This window comes from Mesoplodon densirostris, chromosome 7 (genome assembly GCF_025265405.1).
Source record: "Mesoplodon densirostris isolate mMesDen1 chromosome 7, mMesDen1 primary haplotype, whole genome shotgun sequence".
Taxonomy (NCBI): Eukaryota; Metazoa; Chordata; class Mammalia; order Artiodactyla; family Ziphiidae; genus Mesoplodon; species Mesoplodon densirostris.
The window spans coordinates 26219286-26238233 of record NC_082667.1 but is presented as its reverse complement, the minus strand read 5'-3'; the positions used below and the strand labels follow the sequence as shown (position 1 = coordinate 26238233).

Sequence of the window (18948 nt, the reverse complement as noted above, 5' to 3'; positions counted from 1 at the left end):
GGTCTTCGTTGCTGCGTGCGGGCTTTCTCTAGTTGCGGCGAGTGGGGGCTACTCTTTGTTGCAGTGCGCGGGCTTCTCATGGTGGTGGCTTCTCTTGTGGAGCGTGGGCTGTAGGCGTGCGGGCTTCAGTGGTTGTGGCACATGCGCTCAGTAGTTGTGGCTCACGGGCTCTAGAGTGCAGGCTCTGTTGTGGCGCGTGGGCTTAGTTGCTCTGCGGCGTGTAGGATCTTCCCGGACCAGGGCTTGAACCTGTGTCCCCTGCACTGGCAGGCAGATTCTTAACCACTGCGCCACCAGGGAAGTCCCATCATTCGTTATTTTTAATACCAGTAAATGTTTCCTGAATCACTTGGATGTTATTAGACCCAGAGCTAAACATACTTCTGTTCTAGAAGGTTCTCAAATCAACCAGTTGTTTCCTGTGTTGTTTGAAGCAATAAGTTTTGGGTAAGGGATATGTTTTGGCTACTAGGATGATGATAATACTGCTTTTCCCCAGGTCCTATCCTCTCTTCCTCCTCAGTATAATCTTGTGAACAGTTAGAAAAATCACCACAGCTGAGATGGTATATGTCTGCTGGGGAATTAAAGGTAATTTCATTCAGTAAGCTTTGTAGAGTCCTGCATGAACTGTGTTCAGTGCTGGAGGACATATAGAAGTGGGCAAGTCCCAATCACTGCCTTTAAGGAGCAGAGAAGGCGTTTATGCAGATATAAAGGCATAGAATGCAGGAATGCTTTGAGGAGACAATGTGATAGATACAGGGCTCAACCGAGGGACAGATTGCTCTGGAGCAGCATCCGGGAAGGATGAACAGAGAAAGGATATGAAACATAACAGCTGCCTCTTTGAGGACCCTCCCCTGGCAGCTACTATGCTTGTTGCTTTACGTAGATTTTCTCAATTTCTCTGGGGCAACTTTATTCAGCTCCAAATTACAGATGAGGAAACCTAGGCTCAGAAAAGTTAACTAACTTGTGCAACATCACAGAACTAGTACTTGAGTTGCCAAGATACGAATCTGGATCTGTTTGACTTCAAAAGTGTGTTCTTAACTGTATTGCATGCTACAGTTTCAGCAGAGGGAGAGGAGGATGTACTGTCCAGAAAGAGGGAGCAGCAGAAGCAATAGAAGGGAGGTGAAAAGTACCAAGGGTGCTTGAAAAAAAGGAGTTCAAGTTGCCTGGAGTGCAGAAGCTTGAGGAGGAGATGATGGGATTAGAAACGAGCATTGCTTAGGAGACTCAGGCGTTGGATGGCAGGGGAGGGAGATTGTACATGATGTGATTGGCTGTGGGGAGCTGTTGGACATCTCTGAGCAGGGGAGTAGTATCACTGGAAGTACCCATTATCTAGGGAGGTTAACCTGTCGGCAGTGTCCAGGATGAGAGGGGGCAGGACTAATGAGGCTCCCTAGCGGCCCAGGCATTGGGGCCCCAAAAAAGGGCTGTGAAGGCAGCAAGGGGAGAGAGGGTTGATGAAGATGAGAGGTTGTGTGGTAGAAATATTAGATTCGACAGCACACCGAGCATACAGGGCCTGGAAGGTCCTCTCCCGTTGATCTCCTAGTTGGTGTCCACGTTCCTTTAGGAACCTGACGCCTGGCTCATGGTTTTCCTCTCCTCCTCGTCTCCTGCCTTCGTCCGGAGTAGGTGTGGCTTCCACAGGGACGGTCCAGCCCACATGTTGTTACGGCCCTCACTTCTCGGCCAGCACATCCTCACGGACACACCTTTGCCTGGAAATGATGGTCACCCTCTACAATCTTGTCTTTGAAATGACTTTTTTTTTTTTGCGGTACGCGGGCCTCTCACTACTGTGGCCTCTCCCTGTTGTGGTCTCTCCCGTTGCGGAGCACAGGCTCCGGACGCGCAGGCTCAGCGGCCATGGCTCACGGGCCCAGCCACTCCGCGGCATGTGGGATCCTCCCGGACCGGGGCATGAACCCATGTCCCTTTCATCGGCAGGCGGACTCTCAACCACTGCGCCACCAGGGAAGCCCCCTGAAATGACTTTTTAACCAAGATTCTCCTCCTTTGCGCCTCTCTCCTTCCCTCCCCGTGGGCTCTGTTCCATCTCTGGGCAGCTCAACTACTAGCTTCATCAGTTTTACTGCATCTTCTTTATGTGGGTTCCCCAGGGCTCCATTCTCGGCTCTTTCTCCGTCTCTCCAGGTAGAGAATGAATTGTAGAGGACTGGGGTGAAAACCATTGTAGGTGCCCAGGTGAGAGGGGAAGGTGTCCGAGGTGGAGACTCAGAGAAGTGGTTGGATTCGGGATATGTTTGGAGACAGAGCTGGTGGGCAAGGTAATGGAGTGTGTGCATGGCAGGAGCGGGGGGGGCTGGAGGACTCAAGGGTGACTCCCAGGTGTTTGCTTGAGCACTGGTTGTGGTGTCATTTGTTGAGATGCAGAAGGTGCAGGAGAGGAGGAGGCTTAGTGGGGCTGCAGTGGCAGTGGGGGGGATGGAGTTGAGAGTTTGCTTTTGGACATGTGAGCTTACACATTCAGGGAGAGCTCAGGAGATAGGAAGTCGGCAGTCAGCAACACAGGTGACATTTAGAGCTAAGGGAGTAGGTAAGATTAACCAGATTTGTCTTGATTGAGAACTAAAGAGAAGAGGGTAAAAATTCAGGCCCGGGGCATCCACATGAGGGAAGAACTGGAGCCGGCAAAGGACCCTGAGAAGGAGCATCCGGGGAAATGGAGGAGGTGGTGTCTAGAAATAAGTGAAGAAAGTGAATGTCCCGGGAGGGAGGGAGCTGCTGCGTCATCTTCTGTTCTGGAAGGATGGAGATGAAGTGAATTTGGTAAACTGGAGTTCGGTGGTGACCTTGGCAGGAGGGGTTTCCAGGAAGAGGTGGTGGAGACAGCTTGGCTGGAGTGGACCCAGGAGAGGGTGGAGGTGGGGAAGCGGTGAGAGCAAAGGGAGAAGATTAATGGGACAGTTGCTGGAGGGGCGTGTGGGAGATATTGGGGTATGTTTGAATATTATGGGTGACTAATAGCAAGGGAGAAATTGACGATGCAGAAGAGAGACGAACACTGCAGGGGTGAAGTCCATACGTGCTCGAGGGAGTGGCACAGGTGGAGGGTTCAGACTCAGTGAGGAACAGGGACGGATCAATCTTTTGCACCAGGAAGGAAAGCAGAGCACAGGGGTGTGGGTGTCGGTCCGGGGGTACACTTGGTAATGGAAGCCTGAGGATGCTTCTGTGGTTGTTTCTGCTCTCTTGGGGCATAATGAAGTTGGCAGCTGAGGTTGAGATTGTGTGGGGGGGCATTTGAGCAAGTGCAGTAGTACACACTGAGCATCAGCAAACCGATGAGAGAAACACCGTGAGATTGGCAAGGCTCCCCTCCTCCCGGGTCCTCACTGCTATGTTCAGACCATTTCTTCTATTCTTTCAAAATTCTAGATGCTTTGAACTGCCCCTTCCTCACTGTAGTCACCTCTAGAACCCAGGCTGACCCCCATCATCCTGGTTCATCGTCTCTTCCTCTCCATCGCTTCTCCTGTCCCAACCCATCCTCTACTTTGAGGTCAGTTCCTTGACCTCCTCACATCTACTCTAGGCCTTGTGGTACTTGGGAAGGGGCACAAATGGGAGAGCTGGCCTTATTTAGAGCAAGAGGTGAATGGAGTGTCAGGAGGAGAGGTAAGGGGACTTTGCTGATGGAAATGGATGGGAACAGTGGAAGGTCTGAGAGCATGGGCAGGAGAGAGCAATCCCATCCAATTAGAAGGTGCATGGAGCCTTCTGGAAGTGAGAGTCAAGGGTCATCTAGGGGTGACCTTAGAGGTTTGACTGGCTCGGAGAGCCAGGATTCAAACTCTGTTCTGCCTGGCTCCAGAGCTGCTAGCCCTCAACCCTACTTCTTTGTTTCCTTCAAATCCACCTGGCTCTCTCGGTTCCCTTCTAGAGTAACTCACAAACTGTTTCCTCTTCTCCATTTCATCATTATCTCCTCTTGGGCTTGGTAGGTGCTTCCCAAATGACTCAGCCTCAGCCTCTTTGCCACTAATGTACCATCCACACTGTAATTAGGGTCATTATAATAAACACAGGTTCTGGTCTTACATCTACTCCATTTAAAAAATATTTGGTGGCTCTCTGCTGTTCACAGAATAAAATCCAATCTTCTTAAAGTGGGTCTTTGAAGCCTTTCACAACAGGTGCTCAGCAAATGTTCAGGGCCCTTGACAACCTGGTCTCCAGGCTTCTTTCCCAGCCGTACGGCTACTCTTCTCTCCTTCAAACCTAATGCTTCAGCCACACGGGTAGATTCATTCTTCACATTTCCTATGCCTCTGAAGCCTCCCCTGACCCCTGAAGCATGACCCCTCCCCGAAGTTTCCCTAGTTCCAGGGGCCTGCATTGCCCTTATCACACTGGGCAAATGAGTTGTTTTCTCGCTTTTCTCCCTCATGAGCTCTTTAAAAGCAGGTACCCCATCTCGTTCCTTTTTGAATATCCAGCCCCAGCTACTGCCTGGCTCTGTCTTTGTGAAGGCAAAGGACCCACTTTTGCTAAATGCCTCTGCCAGGCCCTGAGTGAGGCACGTGGTTGGAAGACACCATAGCAGAGCAGTTGAGAGCAGAGCCTTTGTAATAAGACCGAAGACAAATGAATGACCCTCTGACCTATATTTTCCTCATACGTAAAATGGTGATATCAAAAACACTGACCTGGTAGAGCTACTGGGGGATTAAATAAGATAATTATTGCATGTAGAGGGTTTAGGACCATTTACTACGTGTCTATTAGGCACGTAGTAAATGGTAGCTGAGTGTCTCATTTATCCATAAGGTAGAAGGACTCGAGGAGAGGCAATGAAGAAGGAAAGGAGATTGGAAGGTTAAGAGCCTATATAATTCAGAGAATAGGGTGCTTTTAATGAAATTAGAGAGGGGGTTAGAGTGGAGAAGCACTTTTAGGAAGGAGAAGGTGATTTATTCAGTTTGGGCCATGTGGAGTTTAGGTGATGAGCTATTAAGGGGTGCCATGGGGGTATTGAGGGCTGAGGTTAGGAAAGTTGTTGGAAATCCAAGCCTGGATCCCAGGAGAGAGGCCAAAGTTAACACTATGGATTTTGAGAACATTGTAGATACAGGATAGAATTTAAATCCTGGAGAAAATTCGAGTCCTGGAGGGAGTATAGCTAGAGGACAGACCCTGGGAAATGCCTCCATCCCAGGATCAGATGAGGAGGACACTGAGGCCAGTGAAGAATAGGAGAAACAGAGAGGTTTTAAATCCCATCTTCTCCTAATAGCTTTGAAATCAGCCTGAGATGTGAATCTGAGGTCAGCACTTTGAGTAGAGAGTCATGGTGTGGAACAGACACCTTGTCCCTCTGAAGGTAGAGTGTAGCGTTCTGTGTGTTCCAGTGTCCTCTAAATCGCTAGGTCTAGGGCGGATGTGCGGTGCCCTACAGTGGAATATATGATGCCCACTCTACCCACGTCATCTCTGGGTAATGGGGCAGCAATGACTTCTAAAGAAGCAACTTCATTCCCGATGGAGGTTTTCATCCACTCCCTTTGCAGGGTCTGGAGTGAGAGGCCCCTCAGAGAGGTCACCCAGCTGATGGAGTAGGGAAAACGCTCCCCATGCAGAAGCAGTCCAGGGCGGGAATTGGTTTACCTTACATGGCCATCAGAAATTTATCTCAAAAAAAATCACTTAAAGAAAGCCATAGACTGACCCTTTGGTGAAGGGAACTCTCATTCATTCCTTCAACAAATATTTTATGAGCACCTGTTATGTGTCTGGCACTGTTCTAGGCACTGGAGAGACAGCCGTGAGTAAAGCAGGCAAAACCTCTGGCCTAATGGACCTTACATTCCTGAGCGGGCAGGTTAAACAGACAAAATAACTGAATAATATGTTAGATGCTAATAAGTGCCATGGAGAAAAATCGAGCACAGAAGGGGCTAGGGGATGCCGAGGAGATAATGGCTGTGATTTTAAATTGTTGGGGGGTTGAGAAGAGGATATTGAGGAAGGAACCTTTGAGTGACCACCTGAGGATACCTGGGACAAGATTCCAGGCAGAGGGGGGAGGGTTTGAGAGCCAGCGAGGAGGTCCCGATGGAGGAGAGCAGCAGCGATGAGGTCAGAGGTGCAGAATAGGGGCCACGATCAGTGGAGCCCCATGGGCTGCACCCAAGTGGGGTGAGAGCCACGGGAGTGTGTGGGCAGGGGCAGGATGGGCCTGGGCTCTCACCAGCTGCTGGACCCTCCCCTGCGTCCACTCACAGCAGTCACGAACTCTGATGTTTTGACAGCCACAGAAATGAGCTGGGAGCTTTTTTGAATGGATTCCTTCTCCTTTCAACATTTGCTCCACATGAGAATAATTCATTCTGAGTTTAGGTTATGTGGACCCTTTGACTTCATTCCCTCTGACAGATACTTTGTATGTGTGTGTGCATGCACACGCCCACATGCACACACTTCCATTCATGTGTGTTAACTCAGAACTGACTTAAATTGTATATTTCAGAGAATGAATTTTTTGGTAAAAAAAAAATATCTAACCTCCCCGGGGCTCAGTTTCTTCATCTGAAAAATGGGTATGAGAATCTTGACAAAGAGTGTATCCCAATGCCTAGCACACGGTAGAAGCTCAAGAATGTGTTGTCTCATTTTCCTATCCTTCCTCTGACATTCTTGTAAGTTAAATAACCATTTGTTCCTTTTCACCTCTGTACATGACTTTGTAGTTTTAGATCATTATGCCAATGAATATACTGGGTTTGGATGACTTCAGTTGACCTAACTTTACTATCGCTTTGACTGTTAAATGAATTTATTAATGTACATAGCATAAATTTGTTCTCTCCCCGTTTAAATAGAGGTGAAAGGATTTTCCATACTGCATCAAGAAGGCACACCTCTATCAAAACAATAAAGCTGAGTAAAAGCAGAACACATGTAAATATTTCATTCTTGCTAATGAGAAAAATTATATACATATATAAATATATTTAGGGTATCATGTTCTGATACACTATACGTTTTTCTCCATCAGGATAGAACAACATAGCCGAAAAGAGGCATATTGATATTTTTCACAGAAGCACTGAGCTTTAAAAAATGTTAATGGCCTAAAACTCACATATAAATACTGAATTACTAAAAGCAGCAGCAATTACATGTTTAATGTCAACAGGAGCACATTATCTAATGAGCTGTTTTCAGAAGTTAATAATGCGATTAATCACTGATTGACAAAAACTGTGGAAAAGAAGTTCTTTTGTACTAATAGTACTCCCAAGCCAACTGCTGCCTGAGGAGAGGTAGATCTTGGCTAATGAGGTGCCAGTTGAGATCAGGGGGTGGTCGAACTCAGAGAAAGATCAGCTGGCTCCTCAGGCAGGCCCTCACCATGTGGCACTTACTGGTGGGGTCTTTGTATTCCAGAGTCCAGTCCTCAGCTTTGTGGGTCTAGTAGCCCCCAGAATTAAGCAGGATCAGGAGGACCAACTTATGCTAACCAGACTTATAAGAGATTGATATATAAACCAGATTGAAAGTATTTAGTTTAAAATATAGATTAGAACTACCAAGGAGAGGGGATTTCTTTAACTGGCTGTTACTCTATCCTTTGTGGAAATCTGTATGGGGAGCCAAATTGCAACAGGAATAATGGTAGTTCAGTTACACATTCATTCAACTTTTAATTGAGCACCTACTATGTGCAAGGCTCTGTTCTAGGCCCTGGGGAATGCAGCAAACAAGGGACAAAAAACCTCCCTGCTCTCTTAGCGTGTACATTCTAATGGAGAGGCAGGGGGTGACAGATGGTGAGCAAATACATATGTATCATGGCAGATGGTGATACGTACTTTAGAGCCTCACCACTCCAAGTGTGGCCTGGGGGCCTGCTGCATGGGTACCCCCGGGATGCTCATTAGGCATGTTACCGAGTCCAAGCTTGTACTGCTCACCACACAACAGGCCAATAAATTGAGAGACGAGTTGTTGGGGCCAGGAATAGTGACTTTATTTGGAAAGCCAGTAGACTGAGAAGATGGTGGACTTGTGCCCCCAAAGAACATATTACAGGGGGACCCATCCCAACCCACAGAATCAGAATCCACATTTGAGCAAGATTCCCAGGTGATGGGCATGCACATTAAAGTTTGAGAAGCACTGATTTAGAGAAAAATTAAGTAGGAAGAGGGGGATGGAGAGTGCTAAGGGCAGGGATTGTTATTGATATTTTATAGAGAGTACAGGGGAGGCCTCACAGATATGGTGACACTTGTTCAGAGCCCTGAAGGAGGGAGGGAGGGAGCCACGTGGATATCTAGGTGAAGAGCGTTCTATGTAGTAGAAGAATAAGCTGGTGCAAAGGCCCTGAGGCAGGAGCATGTCCTGCATGTTTGAGAAACAGTAGGAGGGAGGTAGGCTGGAGCAGAGTGAGTTGAAGGAAGAGTTGTAAGGGCAGAGAAGTAACTAGATGGTTGGTCGGGCAGATCACTTAAGGTCTTATAGAAATTATAAGGACCCTGGCTCTTACTCTTAGTGGGGTTGGAGCCTCTGGAGGGTTTGAGCAAAAGAATGTTGTGATCTGAATTTTTAAAGGATCACTCCAGCTTCTGTCTTGCAAATAGACTATAGGGGACAAGGGAGGAGCCCATTGCAGTAATTCAGGTGAGAGATGTTGGTAGCTTGGACTATAGCAATAGAAAGAAGTCATATATTTTGAAGATGGAGGTGACAGGGTTTGTTGCTCAATAGGATATTGAGTGAGAGTAAAAGAGACAGGTCAGCATTGATGGCAAAGTTATTGGTCTGAGCATCTGGAAGGAAGGAGTTGCCGTTTGTTGGAGTGGAAAGTATCACAAGAAGAACAGGTTTGGTTGGGGGGTGGGGGGATTGAGAGTTGGGCTCTGGATATATTAGAGACACTTCTTAAGTATCCAACTGGAGATTTGAGTTGATGGTTGGATACAGGAATCTGGAGTTCAGAGTAGTAGTCCTGGTTAGAGATATAAATGAGCATCAACAGCACAGATGGTTTTTAAGCCTTGAGTCCATGAGATCATCTAGGGAGTGGGAGAGAAGAGAGCTTGTGTGGTATTAACAGTATCACCAAGCTCAAACAGCCAGCTGCAACCATCTTGCCCACCAGATAGACCTGCCATCCGGCCAGGTTACCCATGTCTACTGGTCGGGGTACCCTCCCCTGGCGTGGATAAATCTTTGTTTCTCTTATTCTAGATTTTCTGCAGACCCCACTCCCTTCCGATAACTCTTGATTCCTATAAACAATTATTTTGGTTACTGTTTTCTTTACTCCAGTCCTTTTGATTGGACTGAGATGTTTTCAAAACTTCCCCACCTGGGATCATGGGGGGAGGACTCATTCATCTCACATCAAAGGCTTCTTCTTTTTCTTACATTTTCCTAACCCAGCTTACTAAAAAGTTGAAAGAATTGTACAGTGAACACCCATGTGGCTACCACCTCGATTCCACAATTAGCGTTTTACTATATTTTAATAATCGCATCTCTGTTCATCTATTTTTCCATTCATCTGTTAATCCATCATATTTTTTTGATGTATTTCAAAGTAAGTTGGAAACATCAGTAGACTTCAACCCAAAACACTTCAGTATGCATATCATTGCCTAGAGTTCAATATTCGTTTGTGATGTTTTAGATAAAATTAACATGCAGTGAAATGAACAGCTCTTAACTATACCATTTGATGTTTTGACAAGTGTATACACCTGTGTGACGCTAACCCCTATCATGATGTAGAGCATGACCATCAACCTGTTGCCCTTTGCAAGTTAATTAATGCCAGCCCCACCCTCCTTGAAGCACCTACTGTTCTAATAACACATTCTTCCTACTGACAGTCACTTTCGTTACTCTATTTCACTCTGGCTCTGAGAATAGCTGGATCTTTTTGATTAGACAAGGCATTTCCATGCCTCCCCAGCCAGCCATCGGGGGGCGGGGCAGATCCGTCCACTCAGGTATGTTTTATTTGTTGCTCACTCAGCGGGTGACTTAACTACAATATTTAGAGTCATCTCTCTGTGGCCTTTGCCACCTGACTGCCCCACTGTACTAATCCTCAGATTGCTTCTCTCTTCTTCTCTTTTGACTCACGGACATTACCAGTGGGGAAACTTGATACCAATCCATCTTCCTCTTCCTCCTCTTAATCATAGTGAAGGCTCACATTTCTTGAGCACCTACTAGGGGCCACACCAAAGCACCACGTGTACCTTGCCTCTCTGATGCCTTGCAACATGATAGCCCCATTTTACAGATGAGGACGCTGAGGCTCAGAGACTTTGAGTAGCTTGCCAAGGCAAGAGCCTTTCTGAGCCCAAACCCTCTCAACCATCTCACGACCTGGGACTGGAGGGCATTTATCTCCTGGTTGCTTTCCCCTTCCCCGAGCTCCTTGTCATGTGCTTCCCCCACTCTTCCCCGCAGCCGTGGTGAAGAACCCGCCCAACAACCTGTGGATCATCGCCGCGGTGCTGGCGCCCATTGCCGTGGTCACGGTCATCATTATCATCATCACTGCCGTGCTCTGCCGGAAGAACAAGAACGACTTCAAGCCAGACACCATGATGAACCTGCCACAGAGAGCAAAGGTACGAGACGGAAACTGTGAGGAGAGGGGCAGGAGCCCTGGCCCCTTGGGGCTCCACCTGCCTTTTCTCTCTTGGCTCTTGAGGTCTTTGCAAGTACCTTCAGAAGCATCCTCATGAGTCCTCATGTTGAAGGAGACCCTTTATTTACTTATTTGAATGTTTCAAAAATTGTGGTAAAATATACATAACATAAAATTTACCATCTTAAGTCACTTATAAGTGTACAGTTCAGTATTCTTTAGAATATTTGCATTCTTGTGCCACCTTTATTTTTATAATGAGGACACGATAGCTAATGCTCATCTAATGCTCACTCTTTGCCTTAAATGCTTCTCAGGGCTTTGCATATACCAGCAACCCCTAATCTTCCCAGCAACCCTTTGAGGAAGAACATTATTTTACGGATGAGGAAACAGAGGCACAGAAAACGAGTTGCTAGCTAGACATGAAAGGGGCCTCACAGGTCATCTGATTTGACACCTTCCCTTTTACAGAGAAGTGACTTCTTCACAATGGCACAGTTAGTAAGTAGCAGAACTGATAGTAGAACCAGGTCTCTTGGCTCCTAACTCAGGGCCCTTTGGGGCACATCAGACCCTCAAAACTTTCCTTCTTCCGCTGGCCGGAGTGGCTGATCTTCAAAGGCTGCATGACGGGCGAGCTACAGAAACTTGGCCTTGCAGCCATCAACCCCCAGTTCAGTGGCTCCCCTGAGGGCCGGCCAGGAGCCCCGTCCACTTTCCACAGCCTCCATAGGGCTCTACCACCCATCTCCAGTGACTGGAAGGGGAATGAACCGAGGAAATTCCAAAGGCTAATTCTCCAGTCACATAGCTCCCTTCACAATAGTCCCCGAAGGGACTATAATAACCTGTAATATCCAGTGTTTAAATAATGCCTTACAATATCCTGGGCTCTCCTAGGTCTGTCACCTTGTTCGCTCATCACAGTAGCCCTGTGAGGTAAGTTGTAGTCAGGGCAGCATTTATTATTTTCATTTTACTGCAGAGAAACCCAAAGGAAAGAGAGACTGTGGGACTTACTCCACAGCAGTGGGGGAGGTACTCAGGCCCATATCTGAGTCTTTGGGCTCTGTCTACTTTCTATCCCTTCCTGAACTCTGAGATTTGGTGGGTAGAATCCTCTTCCAGCCCTGAACATCTGAGCTTTGTCTACCTGTGTGCGAATGAAACAGCAAATGGAATTTCACATCCACTGGAATGCGTGATGTGGTGATTGTCCTTGCTGGGAGTCAGGCATGTCTAGTTCTTCCTGGATGATCATACCTTGCTTCAGCAAAAGAAATCAAATGAATTTCATTGTTTATTAAACCGAGTCACCTGTTGAGAAGCTGCGGCTTGCTGAGACACAGTCTAGTGAAGAGCCCAACCCCAAAGAATGTCATTCTGTGTCTATTGACATAAAGCCACCCGCTGCCCGGACACAGCATGATGTTGGTAATTACCCAAGCAGTGAAAAATGAAACTATTCCAAGAAGGGGTATTTCATTTCCATCTTAGCTTGGTTACAATCTGAGCCTTGCAGACCTAACAGTAATTACCAGAATCTAATTGCAGCTGAGTTCAGGAATGCAAAACATGCCATACTGAGGTTGTAAATGCCATCTTTGTGTGCTAGATGAAGCCAAAATTTTACTAATTTGCCGAGATGAGTTGGGCAGCACATGATTGCAGCATATCTTCTGGCTGGAAAGCTGTCTGAGGCTGGAACAGATTCACGTGTGTGGGTTTTCATAGCCCCTTTTATGTCCCTTCCCGGTGCATTGTGCTTCAACAGATACCCGGCTGCTGTGGAAAATCAAGCAGATTTATGTTCCATGAGATGATCGAGTTCACTTGTGTGGGGTGATGGTGGTTGTTTTCTCCCTCGATGAGACTGGGCTACGCACTTGATTTCTAAAACCCTTTTATCACAGGACACCAGCGGGGTGGAACTGCCTCTTTCTTACCGCAGTCCTGCCCATTGCAACCCGGGGACACTGCAGTGTTTGCAAGAGGAGAGAGCTGCCTGCATCACTTCTCACAACCTTTGTGTGTGAGCAGAATTCATTTAACGCCAAGGGACCAGGCGGGATGAGAAAGTTAGCTTTCGCCACCAATCCAGAGACCGGGAGGGTGGTCTCCTAGTCTCCAGGGACACCACTGTGTCTGTAAGGATGCGGCTGCGGTGCCAGAGGACGTGGCTGGGGATCCTTGCTGAGCCCCACTAATAGACTTAGCATCCTAAGAGGAGGTGAGTGTGGCTGTCCCGGGAGCCAAGGCTCAGCCGTGCACGCCCACACCCTTCTGCAGAGACCAGGTACCACAGATGTAACCCTATTACCATCGCTGTCATCCGGGCTTCGGCAGGTAGAAGGTTGAGAAAATGATCAGAGCAGCAGGAGGAGGGCCAGGCGTCATGCCTTTGTCACCTCCTTTCTTCCTAGTTCACTTTTTCCCTCCTCTTTGTCATTGGATTCATAGCCTTCTCCCAGGTTTTCCCTTCAACTGAAGAGAATATGATTCCCTGGAACAGGCCACCTTAAGAGAAAGTTGTTAGGGCCATATCCAGGTGCAGAGTGAGCTTGGAGGGCCTGCACTGGTTGGCATGTCCTTCTGCTTGGGATGGGTCTGCTTTAGTCACCCCCTAAAGATGCCCAGCTGTCTCCTGTTTCTCACATATTATCTATATGACCATACTTAACCTCTTTGTGCCTCAATTTTCCCATCTGTGAAATGGGGGTGATAACAGTATTCACTTACAGGTTGGTGTGAGGATTAAGTGAGCTATGTCAATTACTTTGAGTGTACCTGGTACAGAATAAATATTATATATAAGTTGATGTTTATTATTACACATGCTTTCTTCTTAAAAGATCTGGGTAACATGTTTACCTTTGAAATTGTTGGAGATTATTTTGATTTGATAATTTTACACAACTCATTAAAGCAACTATAAATGTTTCATGGTGTTGTATTAACGGTGTTAGGGGTCACTAGTGTGTGTCCCGTGGGCAGTGAGTTAATCTCAGGTGATTTTCAAGTTGGAGGTTGCAAGACCACTATCCTGTCAGTCAGAAGAGTAAGGTACTAGTCTTGAGTCTTTCACCACTTAGCTGTGTGATCTTGGCCAAGTCACCGAACCTCTCTGAGCTTTTGTTTTCTTACCTATAAAGTGAAGACTGTGCTGTTTGCCCTGCTTTCCCCGTGTGGTTGTTGTGAGAATGAAATGAGGTATCAGTGTTTTGCAGGCTGTAAGTACTGAACATGTACAGGGATTGTTATTATTAACCTAATAACAAGGCCCGCCTTTTAAGCTTGTCATTCCTTGATGTCTCCCTGCTCACCCACCGTCAGCCCAGTCCCCTGAAGTATCTAGCAGGTAACTTCAGCCCAGTGTGAAGGGTGAGAGGCCAAGTTCAGAGAGAGTGAGGATGAGGGGGGCAAGCCAGAGCTAGCTCGTCCTCCTCACTAGGTTCTTAGGTCATCTTACCCGCCAGTGCAGACTCCCAGTACCTCACACACAGGCCAGGAGTCTCAACACAGGAGCCAGGCCAAGTGTGGTAGAAGGTGCCCAACCAAGATGGCAGGCTGCAGAAGGAGAGGAGGGGCCGTGGGAAGAACCATCAAGCAGTGGTTGGGTGTTCTGGCTCTGGGTCATATAGTACTGGGTTCAAATCCCGGCTCTACCATAGACCAGCTGTGTGAGCCTGGGGAAGTTGCTGAACCTTTCAACCTCAGTTTCTTCATCTTTAAAATGGGGAACCATAACAATACCTACCTCCTTGAACTACAGTGAGGATGAAATGACATAACTTATGCAACATATTCGATACTGTACCAGTAATATCAAGTGAAGCTGAAACTGTGAGCTCCTTGAGGGTAGGGGGCCAGTTATTATTCACCTTTATGTTTCCAGCACCAAGCTCAGTCCCTGACACAAGCCAGTGCTCAATAACTAGAGTTGGAACAAAACTGAATAGGATAATGGGAGGATGGGGGTGTGGCAGAAAAGGGACCAACAGGAGATGAGGCTGGGCACATGGGTTCAGACAGAATGTGAAGGGTCTTGAGTGCCTTGCCAAAGGGTTTGGGTGCCATGGAGCATTTTTAATGAGGGAGTGACGATGACCTGACATGGTTCTAAGGGAGGTAACTTTGGAGGCTTGTCAAGGGTGGGCCTGGAAAGGAGCAGAATGGAAGTAACAAGACCAGGGCAGGGTCAGTACAACAGTGGACCTGGAGAGAAAAGGTCAGCTTCCAGAAACATTTCAGTTGAATTCAATTGGTGATCAGTTGTTTGTAGGAGAAGCAGGTGAGTCAGTATTCTAGGAACATCAGCACATCACCCGAAGGCTCCTTTGTATTTCATGTACCACCAAGGGAGGGGAGGGAAATGAACAAACACTATTTCAGAAGCACATTCCCAGATCGTAGCATAGAATTTTAGTGGTTACCACGTGGGTCAGAGTGTGAGTGTCTCAGAGAAGAGGGACCAGTGACCACACCTCCCAGAGTGAGTTATCCAGGGAACTGTCCGTGGCTATACTACAGACAGCTTGAAATAAGGAAGCTTTGCTGGATTTAGCAATAAAACTCCATCCTATTCTGAGACACTATTTGATGGGTTGGGCCACGGTCTTAGACCATTAAATCTGGCTGGAGCCTTCCTGTTACAATTCTTGGCTAAGTAACCTGCTGAAAGAGGAACTTCTGATCATATCAAGTGCTGACAGAACCCAAACAATAGAGGTTAAGTTTCATCCCAAATTTTCTTAAGGAGAATCCACTGATGTCCATTTCACCTGGCCTATGATTTAGTAGGCAGGAAAGCAGTATTAACTAATATTGATTGAGCACTTGCTGTGTGTCGGGTACTTAGCTAAATGCTGGACTTGAATTTACGTATGTAATCTACACAGCCTCCCTTTGAGGGTAGCTAAATATCACTCTCACAGACGTACATGTTTGATCCTGCTCACGCTGTTATTCTCTCCATTTTACAGGTGAGGAAACATGTGCAGAGAATTTCAGTAACTTGCCCGAGGTCACCCAGCTAATACATGTCAGAGCCAGGATTTGAATCCAGGCTGTCTGCTTTTGGAGCTGCTGATCTTAACCTCCCCATCTTCCTGCCTCAAATCTGTGTTGTGCTGTTTTGAGGTGTCAAGCAGAATAAGAGACACTCTCAGGAATTGTTTAAATATGCTTCTTGGTTTTTTCATTACCCCACTAATAAATGTCTGTTGGGTTTTGCTCACAGCTGCCCTATTCACTTGGGATTTCAGACATTGTACAACAGAAGCCTTGCTAATTTTTCAGTAATGAATTATAGGAGAGCCAGCCTGCTTAAGGGAAAGGTCTGGATTAAAGAGTGATTCCATAAATTCCATTTTATTATTAATAATTGTACTACCTCGCATGTGGTAGCACATTTCCTCCCTCTGTTTTCAGATCTGTGATCCCCTTTAATACCCAAGGGTGGCAGAGGTAAAGCAGATATGATTATCTTCATTTCTCAGATGAGACAACTGAGATTCAGAGTTCAAGTGACTTGGCAAAGCCACACACCTGCTATTACACAGGGTTTAAGGGAGGACAAACTATTCCTAGGTAGGAGAAGATGCGGGACCTGTTTAATGTAGCAATTAAGAGCTTCTAATTAGCAGTATCCTGTGACTTAAAATAAGTGGTCTAAAATCCTTGAAAGTATTTGTTCTCACACACATATTTGCATCTTGTTTATACTAGTCATTTTTCTGAGTCTTATCTATAGCGATTCTGTAGCTAGGTGGAATTAACACGGATTTTGATCTTGCAGGGACAGAAATTATGATGGAGATTTATGTTAACTCTTGTTCATCAGAAAGCTAAGTATGGTCCCATCACATGCACTTTCCCACCTGTCTTCTCTTAAAGCTGCTGTGAGCGTCTTGCTTTGCCAGAAACGTGACTGCAAATCTGTTTCCTCTTTGCAGCCTGTGCAGGGCTTTGATTATGCCAAGCAGCACCTGGGCCAGCAAGGGGTGGACGAAGAGGTCATCCCCGTGACTCAGGAAACGGTGGTCCTCCCACTGCCCGTTAGAGATGCTCCTGCCTCTCAGGAAAGGGATGCCCCTCAGGATGGAAGCACTATCAAGACGGCCAAATCCATCGAAACCAGAAAGAGGTAGGCACGGGGCCAGCTTCTGCCTCTCTGTGTCAGCAAGAGAAATAATTGATGGGGAGAACAGCTGAAGCCCTCAAGTTAATTCCTCTGTTCTCTTTAAAAATTCCCCTTCGTGCTTGTTTTGAATATTTGAGAAGGAGACTAAGGGAGACGATAAGAATCACAATACCTGCTTCTCATGAGCCACTCATTGTAAGGTTTTAGATGCCTGATCAACCACAACGGAAGAGGTTTAGCTCTTATATTTATGATAACAAATTTGGCACTGATGTCACACTTATATTTTTAATTTATCTGAAGAGCAGTGCCTTTGGTTCAGGATAGTTATATTTTATCTGGCAATTTCTCTATAGAGCTTATGATTTTAGTTCAAAAACCATTTACTGAGTTTTTACTATGAACAGAGCACTTTGACAGGCATTGGGAGGACTACAAAACGGTTTAAGATTGATTCCTGACCCTGAGCATCTGCTGATGGAAAGACAGAAAGAAATTGCTGGAATACCAAACGTGATGGGCAGGTGCCCACAGTGGAGTCTGAACCAAGTCCTGGGGAAAAGGGAGGAGGAAGAATTTAATTCTGATGAGGGAAAACGTCGTGGAGGAGGTTATGTTGTAGTCAAGCCTTGAAGGGCAAGTGGGATGCCCATAAGTGGGAAGAGATAAAGGCATCCAGGCTGGCAGAGCCAGGAGAGATATGGACATCCATGCTCATTTAATCATGAGTGTCTCTGGGGCTTAGAGCTCACAGTGCTTGGGATATAGTGAAAGATGAAACCGGAAGATAGATGAAAACTGTGGAGGGTCTTAACTGCCAGCCTAAGGAGTTTGACCTTTATTTTCTAGGCGTTGGTAAGGCACTGAAAGTTCTTCAGGAAGACAGTGATGTCCAGCCTGTATCTCAGAAAGACTACTCCAGCGGCAATGTGAATGATAGATGGGAGAGGTTAGGCTAGAGGGCAGGAGCTTGTTAGGCCTTTGCAATAGGCTCACAGAGAGGTAAGGAACTCTCTGGCCAGCCCTGTTGTCTGGCTAAACCAGCTCCCATTGCCAACCTTGCCTGGGACCACAGTGGCGGCTGGAAAAGCTACATCCTCTCTCCCTCCTTCCCTCCCTTCACCTAACATATTTATCGATTGCTTGCTGTCTACTAGGCACTAGGGATACCCCAGCAAACAAGACGAAGTTCCTCCTTCCGTGATGCTTACAGTTTGGTAGGGAGAGATAGACAATAAACAAATAGAGAAATAGAAACATAGTAGGTTGGGCGGTGATGAGTATCGAAGAAGAAAACCAAAGCATGGTAAGGGAATGCAGAGTTGGAGAGGGGAACATGAGGCTATTTTAGCAGGAAGCTGGGGAAGGCCTCTCTGATAAAGTGACATTTGAGGAAGACCTGATTGAAATGATGTGTAAGCCTTGAGGTTATCTTATCTCGCAGAAAAACTTTCCAAGCAGATGGAACAGTGTGTACAAAGCCCAGGGGAGGGAACTTCTTGACTTGCTTAAGGAAGAGCACAAAGGCCAAAGAGGCTGATATGAACTAGGGGGGAAGTGGTAGCAGGGGGCCAGAGGACCTACCTGAGGTTGAGCATGTCAGGCTTTATAGACCAAAGTCAGGACTTGAGATTTTGTTGTGAATAAAGATCAGGAGTCATTGGAAGTTTTCGAGAAGAGCAGTGATGGGATGTGACTTGCAATTTTAAAGGTTCACTGTGGCTGCCGTGTGGAAATAGACGTAGAGAAGCAGAACAGAAGCAGAGAGACCCATTAGGAAGCTATTGCAAGAGTCCAGGTGAGAGATGGTGGTGTGGACCAGGGCGTGGAGGTGGAAGAAGTGATTGGGTTCTAGAGATGTTTAGAAGGAAGGGCTGACAAGATTTGCTGATAGATTGTTGTGGGGTATGGAAATAGAGAGGGATGAATTTGCCATTTATTGTGCTGGGGAAGACTGGAGGAGAAGTTCATAGGGGACAATCAAGAGTATGGATGTCGTGCTTCCCTGGTGGCGAAGTGGTTGAGAGTGTGCCTGCCAATGCAGGGGACACGGGTTCGTGCCCCGATCCGGGAAGATCCCACGTGCCGCGGAGTGGCTGGGCCCGTGAGCCATGGCTGCTGAGCCTGCGCGTCTGGAGCCTGTGTTCCG

The 18948-nt window shown here is 46.8% G+C and overlaps 1 protein-coding gene across 1 annotated transcript in view; it reads left to right on the top strand.

Annotated features, from left to right (window-relative positions):
* KIAA1549L (KIAA1549 like) overlaps positions 1 to 18948 on the top strand; it is a 187218-nt gene that overhangs the window by 86279 nt on the left and 81991 nt on the right. Inside the window, exons 13-14 of the mRNA XM_060105171.1 lie at positions 10471 to 10634; positions 16612 to 16802. Of these exons, the coding sequence (XP_059961154.1) occupies positions 10471 to 10634; positions 16612 to 16802 (355 nt within the window). The remainder of the gene's footprint in view (positions 1 to 10470; positions 10635 to 16611; positions 16803 to 18948) is intronic.